Genomic DNA, 21,610 nt, shown 5'->3' on the forward strand with positions numbered 1-21,610 from the left:
GAATTCTCTGCTGTGATGGGTAGCATTGGTGCTGGATAAGACAAATGGAGTCTGGTGTACACACACACTGCACTAAACCTGCTCACAGAGTCTGCTTTTCAATGAGAAAAAGTGGGCATTTTGTTGAGTAATCTGTAAACACAATTAACTCTGTAGACCCATGTCTACATTCGGCTGTAATGTTTTACCATCCTGTTCGGACGATAGTTTAGAATAACTGTTTACAGGACCTATCGTCTGAACACGTTACCCAGACCTCATTTGGAATACTGTGTTGAACTCTGGGTGCCCTCTGGGTTATATTCTGCAGTGATGAGGTTAAAGGTTGATCTGATCACCCTTGGGTGTTTAAAATTATGAGAGAGTGTTGGCAGGGTAGATAGGGAATGATTGTAGTAGGACATTCAGAACAAAGGGGCAGAATCTTAAAATTAGAACTAAACTGGTTAAAAGTGAACACAAGAAAAATGTCTCCATACAAAGTGTCATGGGAATGAGACATGCAATGTCAGTGGAAATAGTTTCTCATTTTTTCTATCAAAACTCTTCATAATTTTAAACTATATCAAATTTCCCCCTTAACCTTATCTGCCATAGGGAGAACAATCCCAGCTTTACTAGTCTCTCCATATAACTGCAGTCCCTCATCCCTCATATCATATATATTGCTGTTATTCTTTGGCAATCTTCTAGAGGATCTAGAAATGTCAGGGTCATAAGAGTTATACAGCACAGAAACAGGCCCTTCGGCCCATCGTGTCTGTGCTGGCCATCAAGCACCTGTCTATTCTAATCCCATTTTCCAGCACTTGGCCTGTAGCCTTGTATGTTATGGGCCAAAATGTAAAGGAAGCCAGTTATTCCCATGGTCATCTGAGTTTATTTGGATATAACAGTAGCATTTTCTAACAGCTGGAGAGATTGAGCATTAGGAGACTGTGCACCGAGTTCATAATATTGAATCTGCCACAATGCAGAAGTATGATATATGGTGCCATTGGGTTTCCTGCTGATTTGACTTTCAATTCCTTTTGTGCCTGTACTAAGTTTGATGATCAATATTCATCTGGAATATTTGGCAGTGTTGCAACCACTCGGGTTCTTATTGATGTAGGTTGTCCAAAAGCTCTTAAAACATAGGAATGGGAGTAACCCCTCGAGCCTGTTCCTTCATTCAGTGTTAATATCATAGACCTGCCTTAGCCCCATATTTCTTAATACCTTTAGTTAACAAAAATTCAATTTAACAATTGATCTAGCATCAATTGCCATTTGTGGAAGTGTTTCAAACCTCTACAACTCTCTGTGTGCAGAAGCGTTTCATAATTTCACTCCTGAAAAGTCTGGCTCTAATACTAAGCAACATTCCTTAGGATTTTGGATGAACTGAGCTTTGTCTGTTTATCATTAAGGATTGTGTTTCTTTCTCTGATCATTGTTTCATGTGTCAGTTGGGAGGAAGAAGTAGGGAAGTCTCTATGGGTTTTTGTTCACATTCCCTTTGGACAAGAAGGTAACATTTTTGATGAAAGCAAAATACTGCAGATGCTGGAAATCTGAAATAAAAACAGAGTGTTGGAAATACGCGGCAGGTCTGGCAGCATCTGTGGAGAGAGAAGCAGAGTTAACGTTTCAGGTGACCTTTCATTAGAACTGGCAAAGGTTGGAAATGTAATAGGTTTTAAGCAAGTAAAGCAGGGGTGGGGGGGAAAAGAGAACAAAAGGGAAGGTGTGTGATTGGACAGAGGGCCGGAGAGATTAATTGACAGAGGTCATGGGGCAAAAGCAAAGAGAGTATGCTAATAGTGTGGTGAAAGACAAAACATTAGTGCAGAGAGAGTGTTAATGACAGAATAATGAACCGCCCTAGCCAAAAGCACAAACATGAAAAAAAGCAGTAGGCAGGCACATGGTAAAAAAATAAAATGATGAAATAAAATAAAAGTAAAAAAAGGTCATTCATTCTCTGAAATTATTGAACACAATGTTCAGTCCGGTAAGCTATAGCGTGCCTTATCAGAAAATGAGGTGCTGTTCCACAAGCTTGCGTTGATGTTCACTGGAACACTGCAGCAGGCTCAGAACAGAGATGTGAGCAACCAGAAGCTCAGGGTCATATTTTCGGACTGAGCGGAGGTGTTCCGCAAAGCGGTCACCCAGTCTACGTTTGGCCTCCACAATGTAGAGACCACATTGTGAGCAGCGAATACAGTATACTAAATTGAAAGAAGTACAAATAAATTGCTGCTGCACCTGAAAGGAGTGTTTGGGGCCTTGGATAGTCAGGAGAGAGGAGGTAAAAGGGTAGGTATTATACCTCCTGCGATTGCATGGGAAGGGGACGAGGTATCGGGGGTAATGGAGGAGTGGACCAGGGTGTTGCAGAGAGAATGATCTCTTCGGAGTGCTGACGGGAGGGTAGGGGAAGATGCTTTTGGTGTTGGCATCACGCTGGAGTTGGCGGAAATGGCAGAGGATGTGGGGTGGAAAATGAGGACAAGGGGAACCCTCCTGCGGTTCTAGGAGGGAAGGGAACGGGTGAGGGTAGAAGTGCGGGAAATGGGCCAGACATGGTTGAGGGCCCTGTCAACCACAGTGGGAGGGAATCCTCGGTTGAGGAAAAAGGAAGACATATCAGAAGTGCTGTTGTGGAAGGTTGCATCATTAGAGCAGATGAGTCGGAGATGGAGAAATTGGGAGAATGGAATGGAGTCCTGACAAGAAGCAGGGTGTGAAGAAATGTATTCAAGGAGCTGTGGGAGTCGGTGGGCTTATAATATTAGTGGACAGTCTATTCCCAGCGATGGAGACATAGAAGTTGAGAAGGGAAGGGAAGTGTCCGAGATGGACCATGTCAAAGTGAGAGAAGGATGGAAATTGGAAGCTAAGTTGATGAAGTTTTCCAGTTTGGGGCGGGAGCAAGAAACCGTACTGATACAGTCATCAATGTACCGGAAAAAGTTGGAGAGGGCCTGAGTAGGACTGGAACGAGGAATGTTCAACATACCCCACAACAAGACAGGCCCCGTGCAGGTACCCATAGTAACACCTTTTATTTGAAGGAAATGAGTGGATTTGAAGGAGAAGTTGTGCAATGTGAGAACAAGTTCAGCCAGGCAGAGAAGGGTGGTGGTGGATGGGGACTGGTTGGGCCTCTGTTCAAGGAAGAAGCGGAGAGCCCTTATACCGTCCTGGTTGGGGGATGGAGGTGTAGAGAGATTGGATGTCCATAGTGACGAGGAGGCGGTTGGGGCCAGGAAACTGGAAATTGTCAAAATGGCATAGGGCGTCAGAAGAGTTACGGATGTAGGTGGGAAGAGACTGGACCAGGAGAGAAAAGATAGAGTCGATAGGAAGAAATAAGTTCAGTGGGGCAGGAACAGGCTGAAATAATGGCTCTCCCAGGGCTGTCCTGTTCGTGAATTTCAGGAAGAAGATAAAAGCAGGCTGTCCGGGGTTGCGGGACTATGAGGTTGAAAGCTGTAGAGGGAAGATCTCCAGAGGAGATGAGGTCAGTGACAGTCCTGTGGACAGTAGCTTGATGTTAGGTGGTGGGGTCATAGTCCAAGGGGAAGTAGGAAGAAGTGTCTGAGAGTTGGCACTCAGCCTCCGCAAGGTAGAGGTCGGTACACCAGACAACAACAGCACCACCTTTGTCAGTGGATTTGATCACAATGTCGGGGTTAGATCTGAGAGAACAAAGTGCAGCAAGTTCAGAGGGAGTCAGGTCAGAGTGAGTGAGGGGGGTAGAGAAATTGAGATGGCCGATGTCTCGACGACATTTCTCAGTGAAAAGATCAAGAGTGGGTCAGAGGCCAGAGGGAGGGGTCCAGGTGGAGGGAGGATGCTGGAGGCGGGTGAATGGGTCTGCTGGTCAGGGGAGGACTCCTGGTCAAAGCCAGGAGGTGAAGGCGATGGAAGAAGAGCTCAACGCTATGCTGAGCACGAAATTCATTGAGGTGGGGGCATAAGGGGATAAAACGGAGTCCTTTGTTGAGTACAGATCATTCAGCGTCAGAGAGGGAAAGGTCAGAGGGTATAGTGAATACATGGCAAGGGGTCAGATCAGAAGGGGTGGGGTCAGAGGGAAGTGAAGGGGAAGAAGGGTCTGGAGGGGCATTAATCCCCATCAGCTGCTGGAGCTTGCGTTCCTTAACACCTGAAAGGAAGAGAAAAAGTTTTTTGTTAATGTGTTGGATAAGATGAAGGATGAAACGAAACTGCGGGGAAGGATAGTTTTGAGATAAGGTGAGGCAGTGCTGCTGGAGAGAGAGAGGTCCAGTGTGTACATGTGGCAGTGCATGGCATTGAGTGTGGATCTCAGGATGCGATGAAAACAGCAGTCCAAGGGATGTTGTATATCTTGGAGATACCAGTAATCCTGGGTGGATTCTAAACATGAATGATGAAACTTTAGTTGGAAATCACATGGAATAAGTAGGAGCTGAGGAAGGAGATGTGAAAATGAGTTTTGGTAGACACCTTATCAAACACCAGAAGGGAAATAGAAAGTAATGAAGGTGAACAAGGTAAAAAGGACAAATGGAAATCCTGTCGGCAAGAACAGCAGAACTTCAAGGTAGGCTGCATAAAACCTATTACATTTCTAACCGTTGCCAGTTCTGATGAAAGGTCACATTTATTGTTTTCCCTCCCATGCCAATGTTCCTTTTCTCAAACTCAAAGTCTTAGCTGTAACTTGACTGAGAAGCATTAATCATGGATATCCTTTATTAACTCACTGATGGAATCTGTGGTTGCAAAGCTTGTTTCTTTTTAGACCCTAACTGAGAGGGAAACTAGAATTGAAACAAAAACGGAATCTAAAAACAGAAATCGAAACTGAAACTGAATCTGTAAAAACAACTTCGGGTTTCCAGGGAAACTGACACTGGTTGGAACCAGATAAAAGGAGACACAGTTCTCCTCAGACCAGGCAGGAGCGGAGCGCCGGCAAATAGAAGGAAATGAAGACTGAATCCAGGAGCTTTTTCTGTTACTTAAAGTAGCTGACTAACCAGACGCAGGCATTCAGTGCACAGGTTATCACTGAGGGATTTGGATGAAGGGCCGGCTGGTAAATCCACACTATCAAAACTGTTGTGAGCAGAGCTGAGGAGATTCTGGAGAAGTGTGCCTTGTAAAGACTGCACCTTGAAACAGTTACTATCACATTGCTTTGTCATTTCAAACACCTCAATCAGATCACCCCTCAATCTTGTAAACTCGAGGGAATACAACGGAAGTTTATACAACCTTCGCATATCATTGAACTCTTTGAGTCCATTGTGCTCACTGTAACCTAATTGTTAGATGGCTGCTATGGAATTTCCTTTTGAATATTATTTCTTAGACTTATTTATTTTAACATACATTTGTTGTGGGCAACAACTTCAAGATATGCCCATTGTAGTAGTTCTAGAATTTCCATATCTAGATGTTTCAGATCCTGTATTCGCTTTGCATCCCAATTGGTTGGGAAATTATTTCCTCTTGTTCAGGCCCATCCCATTAAAGCAGCATCAAGAGTGTCGTGATAAATCAGTTGCTGCATTTCAGGATAGCTACCTTGAGGCTTGCCTGTGCTCCTGTCAAATACATGGTGCAACCTTTACTGGCAAAGTTTTCACCTGTGCAGTGCACATTCTGTACTGGTCTGGTATATCGCCTGTTACAGGGGTTTCCAAATTCTGTAAGCATGTGTTCCCCAACCCACTGATAAATACCATGAAGCTTCCCTAGTTGAGGGAAAGAAGCATAAATAAAGGTGCTGCATTTTCCAAGCAAGACATCACAACAACATTAAAGAGTGAAACAAAAGCATGCTTCTTCTGATGAAGGGCTATGCTTAATACGCTAATATTTCTTTCTTTTCGTCCGTCTTTCAAAGGAGACATTAAACTGAGGCCCCGTCTGCCTTCGCAGGTGGACGAAAAAGAACTATGGCACTCTTGCTCCTTATATATGAATATATATTCTTGGTTACAGGGCTTTCAGACGAGATAGAGAGGGGGAGAAAAAGGGAGGGGTTGTCAGTTTTGGTTAGAGAGACTGTGAGGAGGGTTGATGTGTTAGAAGGATCATCAATTGAGGCCATATGCATTTAACTTTGGAACAAAAAGGTTGCAGTCACCCCTGAACCCGAACAGTCAGAGGGAGCTAGAAGAGCAAATATGTAGATAAATCTGAGAAGTGCAAAAACAATGGGGCAGTAATAGGGGATCTTAACTACCCCGGTATTAACTGGGATAGTTTTAGTGTGAAAGGAATGGAGGGAACAGAATTCTTAAGATGCATTCAGGAGAACTTTTTTGGCCAGTATGTAGCAAGTCCAACAAGAGAAGCCGTGGTTCTGCACTTGGTTTTAGGTAATAAAGCTGAGCAGGTGGAAAGAGTGGCAGTGGGAGAGCATTTTGGTGATCGTGATCATAATTCTGTTAGTTTTAGCATAATTGTGGGAAAGGACAGAGCTGGAACAGGATTTAAAGTTCTAAATTGGGGCAAGGCCAATTTTACTAAGCTGAGATGTGATTTAGCAAAAGTGGACTGGAAACAGCTACCGTGGCTACAAGAGCATGTCAGAAACTAGGAATCCTGCAGCGAGTAACTCACTTCCTGATTCCCCAAAGCCTGTCCACCATCTACAAGGCACAAGTCAGGAGTGTGATGGAATGCTGTCTACTTGCCTGGATGGCTGCAGCTCCAACAACACTCAAGAAGCTCGACACCATCCAGGACAAAGCAGCCCGCTTGATTGGCACCCTATCCACAAACATTCACTCCCTTCACCACCGACGCACAGTGGCAGCAGTGTATACCATCTACAAGATGCACTGCAACAACGCACCAAGGCTCCTTAGACAGCACCTTTCGAACCTCGACCTTCTAACACCTAAAAGGACAGGGGCAGCCGATGGGAATCCTCCAATCCACATACCATCCTGACTTGGAACTATATCGCCGTTCCTTCACTGTCGCTGGGTCAAAATCCTGGAACTCCCTTCCCAACAGCACATGAACTGCATGAACGAATTAAAAAAAAAGTAAATCAGTGTCAGAGCAGTGTGAGGCATACAAATGGGAGATTCAGGGGGTTCAGATTAAATATATTACCACAAAGAGAAAGGGTGGGATGGCCAAGTTTAGAGCCCCCTGAATGTCAAGGAGCTTACTGGGTATGATAAGGCAGAAAAGGAAAGCATATGTCAGACACCAAGAACTCAGTATGACAGAAATCTGAGAGGAGTTTAGAGAGTGGAGGGGTGAAATAAAGAATGAAATTAGGAAAGCGAAGAGAAGGCATGAAAGAATATTGGCAAGTAAAATTAAGTAGAACCTAAAGATGTTATATCAATACATTAAGAGTAAGAGGATAACTAAGGAAAGAGTAGGGCCCATTAAAGACCAGAAAGGTAACCTATGTGGGGAGGCGGAAGATGTGGGTATGGTTCTTAATGAATACTTTGTGTCTGTCTTCACAAAAGAGAGGGATGATGCAGACATTGTAGTTAAGAAGGAGGAGTCTGAAGTATTGGATGTGATAAACATAGGGAGAGAGGAAGTATTAAGGAGATTAGCATCCTTGAAAGTAGATAAATCACCAGGGCCAGATGAAATGTATTCCAGGATGTTAATGGAAGCCAGGGAGGATATAGCAGAAGGTCGGAACATTATTTTCCAATCTTCACTGGGTACAGGTGTGGTGCCGGAGGATTGGAGGTCTGCTAACGTTGTACCTCTGTTTAAAAAGGGAGCGAGGGATAGACTGAATAATTACAGGCCAGTCAGTGTAACCTCAGTAGCGGGCAAATTATTCAAATCAATTCTGAGAGACAGGATAGAAAGGCACAGATTAATCAAGGATAGTCAGTATGGGTTTGTTAAGGGAAGGTTGTGTCTGACTAACTGAATTGAATTTTTTGAGGAAGTAGTAAGGAGGTTTGATGAGGTTAGTGCAGTTGATGTGGTCGACATGGATTTTTTTAGCAAGGCTTTTGACAAGGTCCCACATGGCAGATTGGTTAAAAAAATAAAAGCCCATGGGATCCAGGGGAATGTAGCAAGCTGGATACAAAATTGGTTCAGTGGCAGGAAACAAAGGGTAACAGTTAACGGGTGTTTTTGCAATTGGAAGGCTGTTTTCAGTGGGGTTCCGCAGGGCTCAGTACTAAGTCCTCTGCTTTTTGTGCTATATATTAATGATATTGGATAGACATATGGATGAAAATGGAATAGTGTAGGTCAGATGGTTTCACAGGTCGTCGCAACATCGAGGGCCGAAGGGCCTGTACTGCGCTGTAATGTTCTAATGTTCTAATGATTTGAAAGTAAATGTAGGAGACTGATCAAGAAATTTGCAGACAACACAAAAATTGGCCGTGTGGTTGATAGTGAGGAGGAAAGCTGTAGGCTGCAGGAAGATATCAATAGACTGGTCAGGTGGGCCGAAAAGTGGCAAATGGAATTTAACCCAGAGAAGCGTGAGGTGATGCATTTGGGGAGGACAGACAAGACGAAGGAATACACAATAAATGGGAGAATACTGAGAGGTGTCGCGGAACTAAGGCATCTTGGAGTAAATGTCCACAGACCCCTGAAGGTAGCAGGACAGGTTCAATAAGGTGGTTAAGAAGGCATATGGAATCTTTTCCTTTATTAGGCAACATGTAGAATATAAGAGTAGGGAGGTCGTGTTGGAATTATATAGAACAATAGATAGGCCACAACTTGAGTACTGTATGCAGTTCTGGTCACCTCATTACAAAAAAAGGATGTAATTGCACTGGAGAGGATACAGAGGAGATTTCCGAGGATGTTGCCAGGAAAGGAAAATTGCAGCTATGAAGAAAGATTAGGTAGGCTGGGGTGGTTCTCCTTGAAGAGAGGAGGCTGAGGGGAGATTCGATTGAGAGGTACAAAATTGTGAGGGGCCTGGTTCGAGTGGATGGGAAGGACCTATTTACATTAGCAGAGGGGTCAGTGACTAGGGGCATAGATTTAAAGTGATTGGTAGAAGGATTAGAGGGGAGATGAGGAAAAGTTTTTTCATCCAGAGGGTGGTGGGGGTCTGGAACTCACTGCCTGAAAGAGTGGTTGACGCAGAAACCCTCATCTCATTTAAAAGATGCCTGAATGTGCACCTGATGTGCTGTAACCTGCAGGGCTATGGACCAAATGCTGGAAGATGGGATTAGGCTGGGTGGCTCTTTTTTTGGCCGGTACAGACACGGAGTCACAGAATTGTTACAGGGCAGAAGGAGGCCATTCGGCCTATCAGGTCTGCACCGGCTCACCGAAAGACAGTTCACTTAGTGTCATTCCCTTTCCTTCTCCCTGTAACCCTGCACATTCTTCCTTTTCATATAACAATCTAATTCCCTTTTGAATGCTTCAATTGAACCTACCTCCACCACACTCCCAGGCAGCGCATTCCAGATCTTAACCACTCGCTTCGTGAAAAAGTTTTTTCTCATGTTGCTTTTGCTTCTCTGACCATTACTTTAAATCTCTGCCCTCTCGTTCTGGATCCTTCCACGAGTGGGAACAGTTTCTCCCTTTCTACTCTGTTCAGACCCCTCATGATTTTGAATACCTCTATCAAATCCTCTCTCAGTCTTCTCTTCAAGGAAAAAGTCCAAGTGGCCTCTTTCTGTGCCGTAAACCATCTACGATTCTGTGGTATCATTCCAGTAATTTTTTTGCACCTTCCTAGTGCTGCTATATCTGTTTCATAATATGGAGACCAGAAATGTTCACGGTACTCTGTGTGGCCTAACCAAGGTTCTATACAAGTTTAACATAAATTCTCTGCTTTTCAGTTCTATCCCTCTAGGAATGAACTTGTGTTTTGTTTTGCTTTTTTCTCACGATGTTATTAATGTGCGTCACTACTTCTAGTGATTACTGTCTGCGTGCCCCAGATTCCTCGACCCCAATTAGTCTCTTATTTTTCAAGGAGTAGGTGTCCTTCCTATTCTTCCCACTAAAATGTACTACCTCACACTTAACCTATATTCAAGCTCATATGCCAATTACACGCCTCTTCAGAAAGTGTATTCATTTTTTCCTGTATTTTGACACCATTCTCCTCTATTAACTACATCCCCCCCGCCCAAGTTTGTGTGCAACATTGTGTCACTAACACAATGAACACACATTCTACGACCTGGCTTGCAGTGCTACATTCTGAAAGGGAAGCAACTTGAGAAGTTCTGTTAATCATTTCTTACCTTGCTTTATTATTCACTCTGGGGTTAAGCAGCTGACATCAGAAACAAAGTGTGCTAATATTAATTTGAGAACAGCATCAGAGGAAGTGTGAATGGAAAAAGTTGGATCTGTGCCCTGTTCATTAAACACAAAGTGGGAGAGTTAATGCACAGAACAGACTCATAGGTCTTTTCCCAGTCGTAATGAAAGGCAGTGTATTGGCATTCTAACCACACTGCAGACTGATAGCATATTGGCTGTTTGACATTCCCTACAAGGTGCATTCCTAATTCCAGGTAGGATATCCAGAGGAGGCAAAGTGATTCCTCAAAGGAAAAGCTCAGATAATAGCAGAATAAACCTGCAGGCTGTCTGAAGAGTCATATTTTCAGAGGCATAATAGCACAGGGTGTGGGCCTTCTATTTAGACACGTGTTCAGTGGTGTGTTGGCACACAGCTGCGTTGAACCTGTCTGTATTTCCAGATTTGGTGTAATTAGCATATTGTGCATGAGTAATGACGCTGATTGGGTGCTCAACCCCTAGTGGATAAGAAATTGCATGAAGTTGATAGTCAATGCAACTGCTGGGAGCGTACACTGTTCAGAACATTTTGCCATTGAAGCTCAGCAGTGGTGTCTGTGAACTGTGTAAATAACTGTGGGATATCATTTAGCTTATCTGCCTCTGTTAGATGCTTGGTGTTTTCTTTCTTGAAGTTTAATATTGTTGAAAATATAAATTTGATTTTTTTTCCCCAGTTTTTGCTTTTATTTAGCTTTAATTTTTCCCTTAATTTTTCGCCATAGTTTTTAATGCTAAAGATCAAACTGGAAAACACCCAGAAAGCACATTTTTAAAAATCAGCAATAAACATTGACTTTAAAGGCCCATGTACATACTGTAATCTCTCTTTTTCAGGTTGTTGCTGTGCGTTGTGCTGATTGAGAAATGGATGATCAAGCCGCTTTGCGCAAAGTGAGCGGTTCATCGGACTCTGTTTCCACTGTAAACAGTGAGGAGTTTGTCATTGTTCCTCAGCAAGCAGAAGATTCTTCCTCTATCAATGGAGAGGAAAAGCCAGCACTAAAGGTAATCAGAAGTTCATTTTATTCATGTATTTCTAAGGATGAAGCTTTTGTGCCTGTTTTAAACAAAGACTGTTAGTTCTCCCTCTCTTTATGGCTCAGGGCCTCTGCTGCTTAAACCCTCATCCATGCCTCTGTCCCCTCCGGAATCGATTGTTTGAGTTCTTTCTTGACCATCCGCACGGCCTCCAATCTCCATAAACTGCAGCTCGTCCAAACTACTGCCCCCTCTATCCTAGTCCTTGACAAGTTCCACAAACCCATCACATCTGTCCTCTCTGACCTGCATTAATTCTCGGTCCCACAATGCCTCAAATTTAGAATTCTCATTCTTGTGTTTAAATCCTTCCATGGCTGTGCATGCCCTTATTTCTGTAACCTCCTGTCGTGCTCCAAGTTGCTCCAAATCTTCATTCTTCTGACTGTTGCGCGTTGTCCCTTTCCTTTGCCTTACTGCTGGCTTTAAGCCACCTAGATCCCAATCTCTGGAATTACCCCCATAATACCCTTCATCTCACCACTTCCCTCTCCTCTTTGCAACCTATCTTTTTAACAATGCCAAAGCAACAGATTAAACAGTTCAGCTTGTTTGTAAATATCTATTTTGGCTAGCACTACCCCTCCATGACATACAGATCTAAAAATGTCCTAAGTGCAATCCAGAGTTCTTGTACATGATACAAATGATATATGTGGATAGTGCTATACTTCTTGTGTGCAGCTGACTGTCACCTTTGGAATTCAAAGAATTTGTGGCCCTAAGTTAATTTGTGTAATCACTCTTAGCTTACATGCCTGTTAAATGCATCAGGTTTGCTTTAGGTCCTGTACACCCAGATCTTCTGGTGAGAAGCTCAAAGCAATTAGACCTTATCTTCAATGAATGTTAGAATCGTAAGGAACGAGGGAAAGATAAGGTGAAGAAAAAATTCTACTGGTCAGCTTATTTGCAAGTTTCTTTAATGCTTCAAACAATCAACATGTTTGTGATTATCAAATTGATATAGCCTGGATAAGTGGCACCATTGTCTTCAGACACAATGAGTGAGTTACTTATATATGTTTCAGTTGTGATCCAAATGGAATCTTCTACCAATCTGAGATGATTGTGCCAGCTCCTAGCAGATCAGATTCAACATGGGGAGTGGGAATGTTCACGGTTTTTGTCAATCCAGCTGTCCCATGCGTTTGGTGAGGTTCTCTTAGAATGACACAGCATAAAAGGAAATAAAAGCAAAATACTGCGGATGCTGGAAATCTGAAATAAAAACAAGAAATGCTGGAATCACTCAGCAGGTCTGGCAGCATCTGTGGAAAGAGAAGCAGAGTTAACGTTTCGGGTCAGTGACCCTTCTTCGGAGGGTGCTATTTGACCCATCGTGTCTGTACCAGCTGTTTGAAAGAGTTATCCAATTAGTCCCATTCCACTTTTCTTTCCCCATAGTCCTGCAAATGTTTCCACTTCAAGAATTTATCCAATCCCCTTGGAAAGTTAATATTGAATCTGCTTCACCACCCTTTCAGGCTGTGCATTCCAGATCATTATAACTCGCTGCATAAATTTTATTTTCCTCATGTCACCTTTGGTTCTTTTGTCAATTACCTTAAATCCGTGTCTCTGATTGCTAACCCTTCTGCCAGTTGAAACGGTTTCTCCTTATTTATTCTATCAAAATCCTTCATGATTTTGAACACCTCTATCAAAGCTCCCTTTAACTTTCTGTGCTCTAAAGAGTTTCTCTAAGTCTCTCTACATGACAGGTCTTTTGTGCCTGGTACCATTCAAGTAAATCTTGCCACCCTCTCTAAGGCCTAAAGTGTGGTGCCCAGAATTGAACACAGTACTCCAGCTGAGGCCTAACCAGTGATTTATAAAGGTTTAGCATAATGTTCTAATATTTGTACTCTATGCCTCTATTAATAAAGCCATCGGCTCATGCTTATTCAACAGCCTTCTTAATTTGTCCTGCCACCTTCACAGACTTGTGTACGCATTCCACCACAGATGTCTCTGTTGTTGCACCCCCTTTAAAGTTTCACCAGTTTATCCATGTCCTCTTGAAGTCTGTTAATATTTTTCCTCACTGTTTACTACACTTGAGTTTTGTGTCATATGCAAACTTTGAAATTATGCCTTGCATACCTACTCCTAGGTCATTAATATGGATCAAAAAGAGCAGTGGTCCAAACACTGACCCCTGCAGGACACCACTTCCCTATGATCTGAAAAGCAACTGTTTACTACTACTCTCTGCTTTCTGTTCCTTAACCAATTATATATCCATGCAGCCACTGTCCCTTGAATCCCATGGGTTAAATTTTGTTAACAAGCTTATTATATTGTACTTTATTACATGCCTTTTAAAAGTTCATATACACATCAACTGCACCTTCATTAACCCTCTCCGTTAGCTCATCAAAGGACTCAATCAAGTTAGTGAAACGCGATTAGCCTTTAAAAAAATCCATGCTGGCTTTCATTTATTAACGCATATTTTTCCAAGTGTCAATTAATTTTGTCCAGAATTATTGCCTCTAAAAGTTTCCCACCACTGGTGTTAGGCTGACTGGTCTGTAGTTGATGAGTTTATCCCTCTCCGTTTTTTGAACGAGTGTAACATTTGCAATCCTCCAATGCTCTGGCAACAGTCCCATTTCTAAGGAGGATTGGAAGATTGTGGCCAGAGCCTCTGCAGTTGGCACCTTTTATGTTCCTTAGCAATCCATCTGGACTGGGTGACTTTTCTACTTTGCGTGTTGCCAACCTTTTTAGTATCGCCATCTATTTTTATCCTGTCAAGTTTCTCTACTTCAGTGTGATATTGGTAGCATCCTCTTTAGTGAAGACAGATTCAAAGTACTCATTTATTATCTCAGCCATACCCTCTGCCTCCATAAGAAGATCTCCTTTTTGGTACCCAATCAACCATACTCTTCCATTGGCTACCATTTTACTAGTTATATGTAAAAGACTTTTGGGTTCCCTTTTATGTTGCCTGCTGATGTTTTCTCATACACTCTCTGACTCTTACTTCCTTTTTCAGTTCACTTAATTCAGCTTAATTATGAATTACCAACTTGACATTTATCATGGATCTCCTTTTTCTGTTTCATTTTAATTTCCTGTATCATTACTCATCCGGGAGCTGCAGCTTTGGATGCAGTTCCTTTGCCCTTCATGGGAATGTCTCGTTGTACTTGAACTATCGCCTCTTTGAAGGCCTCCCATTGTGCATTAACTGTTTTACCTGCCAGTCTTTGATTCCAGTCTGGGTTTTGTGGATGCCTGCAACACAATGTCATAACTCAGCCTGAATTCTTTGAGTGTGCATGGGAGATGAGATGTCTAAAATGCGAGGTTCGCTTGAAATCTTTCCAGTTGAAGAAAAGGACACAATCAAGATCTATGGATGTTCAAAATCATTCCCTTTGGAGTTTGCTCTGGTCCAAGTGCCTCATATCATTTTTTTTTACTCATACTCTTGTGTAGTGATTGTTTGGCCCTCCTTTCCTTCTCGCGTCCAGCCCCTCACTAATGAGATTTATCTCTGTCATGTGACTGTTGACACTAGGGGCTGAATTTTACGCCGCCGCAGAGGGTCAGATGGTGGCACGGGGGCGGTGTAAAATTGAGCCCCGCTGCCGCCTCTGGCCAAGTTTACCAAGTGTCGGGCGGGGGGTGGGAAATGGTCCACCCGCCTGAGGCCAATCAAGGCCCTTAAGTGGCCATTAATGGCCACTTAAGAGTCCTTGCCCGCCTCCATGGGTATTTTACCCGTGGCAAGCGGGTGTGCTGGGGACGTGAAAGGCCGCCCAGCAATAGCTGCCAGCCTTTCCGTGCCCAGGGGGTGCCATGGCAATCAAGCACAGGGTGCCCGATTGCGGGCTGCCCCCATCTCCCAACCCACCCCCGGGATCCAAGACGCCCCCCTCCCCCCCCAAACGACCACTCCAGCCTCACCAGGGAAGGACCGATCCTCTTGGTGAGGCAGCCTTAACTTGCCTTCCCTCTAGGCTCCTTGATGTCGGCTGGGCTATAGTCCCAGCAGTGGCCACCGCTCCTGGTGGCGCTGCTGGGACTAAGAGCTGCCGGCCCGCTGATTGGCGGGGATGGGACCTCCTCCCTCAAGTGGGTGGAAGTCTCGCCTCGGGACAGTTAAAGCCCGGGGATCCATAAAATACGGAACGGATCCCCGGGCTGGGCGGAAGTGGGTTCGCCACCGACCTTCACGTCAGTGGCGAATTCCCGTCCTCCTAAGGTAAAATTCAGCCCAAGGTATATGTTTTGATCACATTGTAACTGACCATACTAAATTATAGCATGTACTGAAAAGCCACTGTATTTTGATCTTATGATTTTGTTGTGAAATGAGTGAGCCTCTCATGATCATAGTAAGTTGGAGGAAATGGACAGTTTTTAAAAAATAAGTTGTGTTTGTTCTCAAGACAAAATGTTGGGTGGACCCCGGCCACTAGTGCTGGGAGGACTGAATTACAGTGTCACCTATTAGCAGTGGTTAGGACAGATGCTTTTGTACAGACTTAGGTATTACCTTCAAGCCTTAAAGAAATGATGCTAAACATGCCAAACATGAAGTTTCAAGAATTTTATATGAAGTCTACACCTGTTAATTCAAAGTCACCTGATTTAAATTATTGGATAATACAATTGTTTTTAACAATGAAAAGCCTCCTGTGCAGTTATTTCAGTTGCTTAATTTAAATTACTTGATGATTCAAAAATTTGTAGTGTAAGAAAATAGCTTTGAATTATTAGGGGTAGATGGCATAAAATTGTTATCGTAAAAAACTGCACAAACTCCATGCCTTCACTTGGTTTCATAATGAGTGTTCAGAACTCACGATGTTGGTTTCAGCATATAGCACCACAGAACTTACTTCAGAAGTTCCCAGGGACTTGGCATGTTCAGAGTGTTTAAAGCACTACCAGTTTTGATGTTGAATGTCAAGGTTGTTAGATTCACTGTTGATCTCAGGGCTGCAGAGGAGTTGTGAAATGAAGCAGCTAAATGTAAATTACGAGATTAATTTATACTGGTAAGTGACAACTTTATTTAAATGATGAGTTGTTCACTTTCTAGTGTAGAGATCCTTAAATTAAAAAAAAAACTCAACCTTTAAGTAGAGTTGGGAATCTCAAGACTGGCAGTGACTGAGTAATTGCATTGAATTGCAGTTTGCTAATGTGTGTTCATGCATTGGGTATTTTACTGCAGTGTGTTATTTTGTCTTCACTACCCACAGATAGCCTGCAATGGGAATGAGCAGCAGCTAAAGAAGGCGCTGGAGGAGGGCCAGAAAGATGAAATGATGGCTGGAGCAGAAGGAGAGGTGGGATACCGAAGCCTGACGATGCGTGAAACATCGGTGAAACCAAAGCCTCTGAATTTAATCTTAGATTCCTCCACAATGGAAGGTAATGAAACAGTTATTGACATACACCTAAAGCAATTATAACTACACACTTCTAGTGCACTGGACCAATTGTACATACATGCTGATAATGCATAAGAAACAGCATGATATTTACTTTACTATTCATATTTTCACAGGATGTTACTCTTTGACACTCATTAGGGTAATATGGTATATGCTTGTGAAAGCAGTAAGATATCTAGGACATACCTTGACCACCATGAATATTTCTTAATCCTGCATCACTCTAGCCAATGGGAGTGGGGTGAAAACTTATGTTGCAGCTCCACCAGCCTTTGAGTGCTGAAGTCGAATTTTTAATTAATCATTTCATTTTATTTTACTGTCCCTATCTTTTTCATCTCTTTACATGCTGCAAACCATTGCCAGCTTGATCAGGAATTCACTTTATAGGAGATATTGGATATAAACCAGTGTCCAACCTCTTTATGGCAGAGCACACTGGTGTACAAATGTATCATTGTAACACACTAAGTAAAGTTAATGCACTAAAATGGAAATATACTGTATAGCTTGTACTTCTATATTAGGTCACAGAATATGGTCATTCAGTTGTCTCATTTCCTTCCCCCCCACCTCCCCTCCCCTCAGTATTATTTGCATTCATGCTTCCTCAGTGAGGAGAACAAATCTGTTTCCTGATACAGGGCAGTACTTGGCTTAACTGCTGGAAGATTTTATTATAGATTTGACTCTTTACTTGAAGCTCAGATAATTTATCTTTGTTTGTAAATCTACACAATCTACTATTAGCAGTTTTACTGCGTCTCTATTTACTACATACAGACAAATCATCCAAGGATCATGGGAAAATTCATTTTTGTCTCATGTATGTTCTCAGTGATTGTATTGGCCTCTCCAGATTTTATCCCCCTAAAAGGATGTCTATGTATATAACATCACAAATGTTGGTTATAAAACTGTCTGCTGAATGTTATAATCTTCTATGATGTGAATAATGGAAATGAATAGCAAACATTTTGGTAAATTGTTGCTCCATTGTTGGATCAGTCTGGTGATTATACAGTGTCCTTTTATTTGTTGCAAGGACAAGACATTAGTCTTCAGTACAGAATATTGAGCTAGGTGGATTAGGTGGCTCAGGGAATCAAGGACTACTGGGAGCAGGCAGCGAAGTGGAGTTGAGAGAGAAGATCAGCCATGATTGTATTGAATGGCAGAGCAGGCTCGAGGAGCCGTATGGTCAGCTCCTATTTCTTATGTAAAAGCTATTGGAATTAACTGAATCTTCTAGCAATTGCTCTGTTTGTTAATTTAGTGTGAAATAATCCAGGCTAACGATTTATATTTCAAACAAAAATTGTTTTTGGGATGTGGGTGACACTGGCAAGGCCGCATTTATTGTCTATCCAGGTACCTTGAGATGGTCATGGTGGAACTTTTTTCTTGAACCCCTGTAGTCCTGGTTCTGATGATGCTTCCACAATGTTGTTGGATATGGAATCTAGCAACAATGAAGGGACAGCAATATATATTCAAATCAGGATCATGTGTGATCCAGAAGGGAACTTGAATCTGATGATCCCAAAAACATTGCTATTCTTATCCTTCTCAGTGATGGAGGTTGCATGGGAGGAAGATGCTGTCCAGTTAAGGTTGATGATTTGCTGCAGTGCCTTCTGCAGATTCTGCTTTCTGCAGCCAAGTGGAGGAGGTAGATCCTCAACTATTCACTATATTTGTTAACAATTTAAATGACAGGATAGAGAGCCACATATCCAAGTTTGCCAATGATGCAAAGTTAGGCGGGATTGTAAGCCACGTAGATGGAAGCTTAAAATTACAAAGATATTAGTACGTTAAGCGAATGGACAAAACTGTGTCAAGTGGATTTCAATAAAGGCAAGTGTGAGGTCATCCACTTTGGACCAAAAAAAGATGGATCACAGAACTTTCTAAATGGTTAAAAGCTAGAAGAGGAGCGGTGGCCACTGCTGGGACTATAGCCCAGCCGACATCAAGGAGCCTAGAGGGAAGGCAAGTTAAGGCTGCCTCACCAAGAGGATCGGTCCTTCCCTGATGAGGCTGGAGTGGATGTTTGGGGAGAGGGAGGCGTCTTGGATCCCGGGGGTTGGGAGGGGTTGGGAGGTAGGGTCCATGTACATAATCATTAAAATGTTGTGAGCAAGCACAAAAGATAATCAAGAAGGCTAAGGCAATGCTGGACTTCATATCCAGAGAACTGGAATACAAGGGCTTAGAAGTCATGCTACAGCTTTACAACGCAGTGGTTAGACCACACCTGGAGGACTGTGTTCACTTGTGGTCACAACACCTCAGGAAAGATATATTGGCCTTGAAGGGAGTGCAGTGTAGGTTTACTGGAATGGACTCTCAGGGTTAATTATGAGAAGAGATTACACAAACTAGACTTGTATTCCTTATAATTTATAATATTAAGGAGTGATTGTTCAAAGTTTTCAAGATATTAAGGGGAGCAAATAGGGTGGATAGAGAGAAAATATTTCTGCTAGTTGGGGAGTCTAGGGCGAGGGACATAGGCCTGGATCTAGTTTTTAGGCTTTCAGGAGTGAAGTTAGGAAGCGCTTCTGCATGCATAGAGTGACTGAAGTTCGGAACTCTCGTCTACAAACTGCACTTAATACAAGGTCAATTGTTAGTTTTAAATCGGAGATTGATAGGTTTCTTTTAACCAAAGATATTAAGGCATATGCCCTACTCCTGTTCCGATGTAGCTCTCACTTACATGACTTGAATGTTACCTGGCACTTGACAGTCCAGGTCCTGCTGTTGGTTGGCATGGCTTATTTCATTATAGAGAAGAGGTGAATGGAATCGGGCCATCTGGATACAGATTGTCGTCATATGCAATTCTGCTGTGGGTAGCTCACAGTGCCTTGTGGATGCTCAGTTTTGGGTTTTTAGATCTATCTTTAGTCTTTCCCGCTTAGCATGGTGGTAATGTCACATCGTGGCAGATACCGGAAGTGACAGGAGACAAGGCTTTGACTTTACCAGGACTGTATGGGTGTCCCTTCAACTATTGCTATTGTGGAGAATGTGTCTGCTGTAGGTAGGTTGGACCAGATGAGGTCCAGTAAGTGCTTCCGCATACTGGTTTCCTCACCACTTGATTGAGGCTCATTTTGGCAACTATGACTTTTCAGACTCAGCTAGCTCTTTTTTTATTATTCGTTCATTGGATGTGGGCTTTGCTGGCTAGGCCAGCATTTATTGTACATTCCTAATCGCCTTTGAGAAAGTGGTGGTGAACTGCCTTCTTGAACTGCTGCAGTCCTTGGGGTGTAGGTACACTAGTGCCATTAGGAAGAAGAGTTCCAGGATTTTGACCTAGCGACAATGAAGGGACAGCGATATAGTTCCAAGTCAGGATGGTGTGTGACTTGGAGAGGAACATGCAAGTGGTGGTGTTCCCATGCATCTGCTGCCTTTGTCCTTCTAGGTGGTAGAGGTTGTGGGTTTGGAAGGTGCTGTTGAAGGAGCCTTGGTGAGTTGCTGCAGTGCATCTTGTAGATGGTACACACTGCTGCCGTTGTGCATTGGTGGTGGAGGGAGTGAATGTTGAAGGAGGTGGATGGGGTGCCAGTCAAGCGGGCTGCTTTGTCCTAGATGATGTCGAGCTTTTTGAGTGTTATTGAAGCTGCACCCATCCAGGCAAGTGGACAGTATTCCATCACACTCCTGGCTTGTGCCTTTTAGATGGTGGACAGGCTTTGGGCAGACAGGAGGTGAGTTACTCGCCGCAGGATTCCTAGCCTCTGACCTGCTGTTGTAGCCGCGGTATTTATATGACTACTCCAGTTCAGTTTCTGGTCAATGGTGACCCCCACGATGTTGATAGTGGGGAATTCAGCGATGGTATTGCCATTGAATGTCAAGGAGATTCAGTGATTTTACTGCTGAGTCACTGTTGGTGATGAACATTGAAGTCCTCCACCCACACCTCCCTTGTTTCCCTCAGAGCTTCCTCCAAAAGATGTTCAACATGGAGGAGTATTGTTTTTTCAGTTGAGGGGGGCAGTAGGTGGTGCTCAGCAGGAGATGACCTTGACCTTGTTTGACCTGAAACCATGAGGCTTCTCGGAATGTTGAGAACTCCCAGGGTTGTTCTCACTAAATTTGCATACCATAAGATCACTTCTTATGCCTCCTTTCCAAGTTGAAAATTCCAAGTGTCTCCTGTCTTCATAATTCAGATCCTTGACATAATTTGAAAACCTATGATCTAGATTACAGTTGGGATGCAGAGAAAGAACTGTCCAGTTCTGGTTTGTTACTGCTTTCTCAAGTGGTGGGGTGACAACATTTCAGATAAAATGAGGTGAGCTGTGTATGGCAGAACCTCGGGAAAGAAAGCAATTACAGGAGCCACATGAAAATAGCAGAATAGTATTAAACGTATATGTGCTTATTTCTTGACCAGAAAATGAAGTTTTTAGAGCTCTTAATCAGATAAGCAATCCTACAGAGCAGATTTCTGCACCAATTGTTCTATCTCTGCAACAACTTGGAAATGCCGTTGAACAAGGAAACAAAGGGGAAAATGTATCCTTTCAAAATTTTTTTACACTTCAGATTGAAGTGTCTGAAAAAAAATTCCAATTTAGTTCAAAAGATGTGATAAATGTTAATTACCTCTATTGCCCAAGTATAAGGGACATGGATAGTAACCCTCCTTGCTGATTGGAGTGTAGTTCATAAACTCGGGTTTGAGACAAAGCCTATCGGAATTGTACATCCTATTATGAAACATCATGGCTCTGCAAGTTATTGCATGCCTCTAGTGTTTCACAACCAGGAAAGAGATCATTTCGGTGCAATTAACAAGGAATGCCTTCAGGCAATATTGTGCA

The 21,610-nt window shown here is 43.0% G+C and overlaps 1 protein-coding gene across 1 annotated transcript in view; it reads left to right on the forward strand.

Annotated features, from left to right (window-relative positions):
- LOC137373267 (rab GTPase-activating protein 1-like) overlaps window positions 1-21,610 on the forward strand; it is a 600,347-nt gene that overhangs the window by 13,608 nt on the left and 565,129 nt on the right. Inside the window, exons 2-3 of the mRNA XM_068038116.1 lie at window positions 11,131-11,301; window positions 16,563-16,734. Coding sequence (XP_067894217.1) covers window positions 11,161-11,301; window positions 16,563-16,734 — 313 coding nt within the window. The 5' untranslated portion in view covers window positions 11,131-11,160. The remainder of the gene's footprint in view (window positions 1-11,130; window positions 11,302-16,562; window positions 16,735-21,610) is intronic.

This window comes from Heterodontus francisci, chromosome 8 (genome assembly GCF_036365525.1).
Source record: "Heterodontus francisci isolate sHetFra1 chromosome 8, sHetFra1.hap1, whole genome shotgun sequence".
NCBI classification, from domain to species: domain Eukaryota; kingdom Metazoa; phylum Chordata; class Chondrichthyes; order Heterodontiformes; family Heterodontidae; genus Heterodontus; species Heterodontus francisci.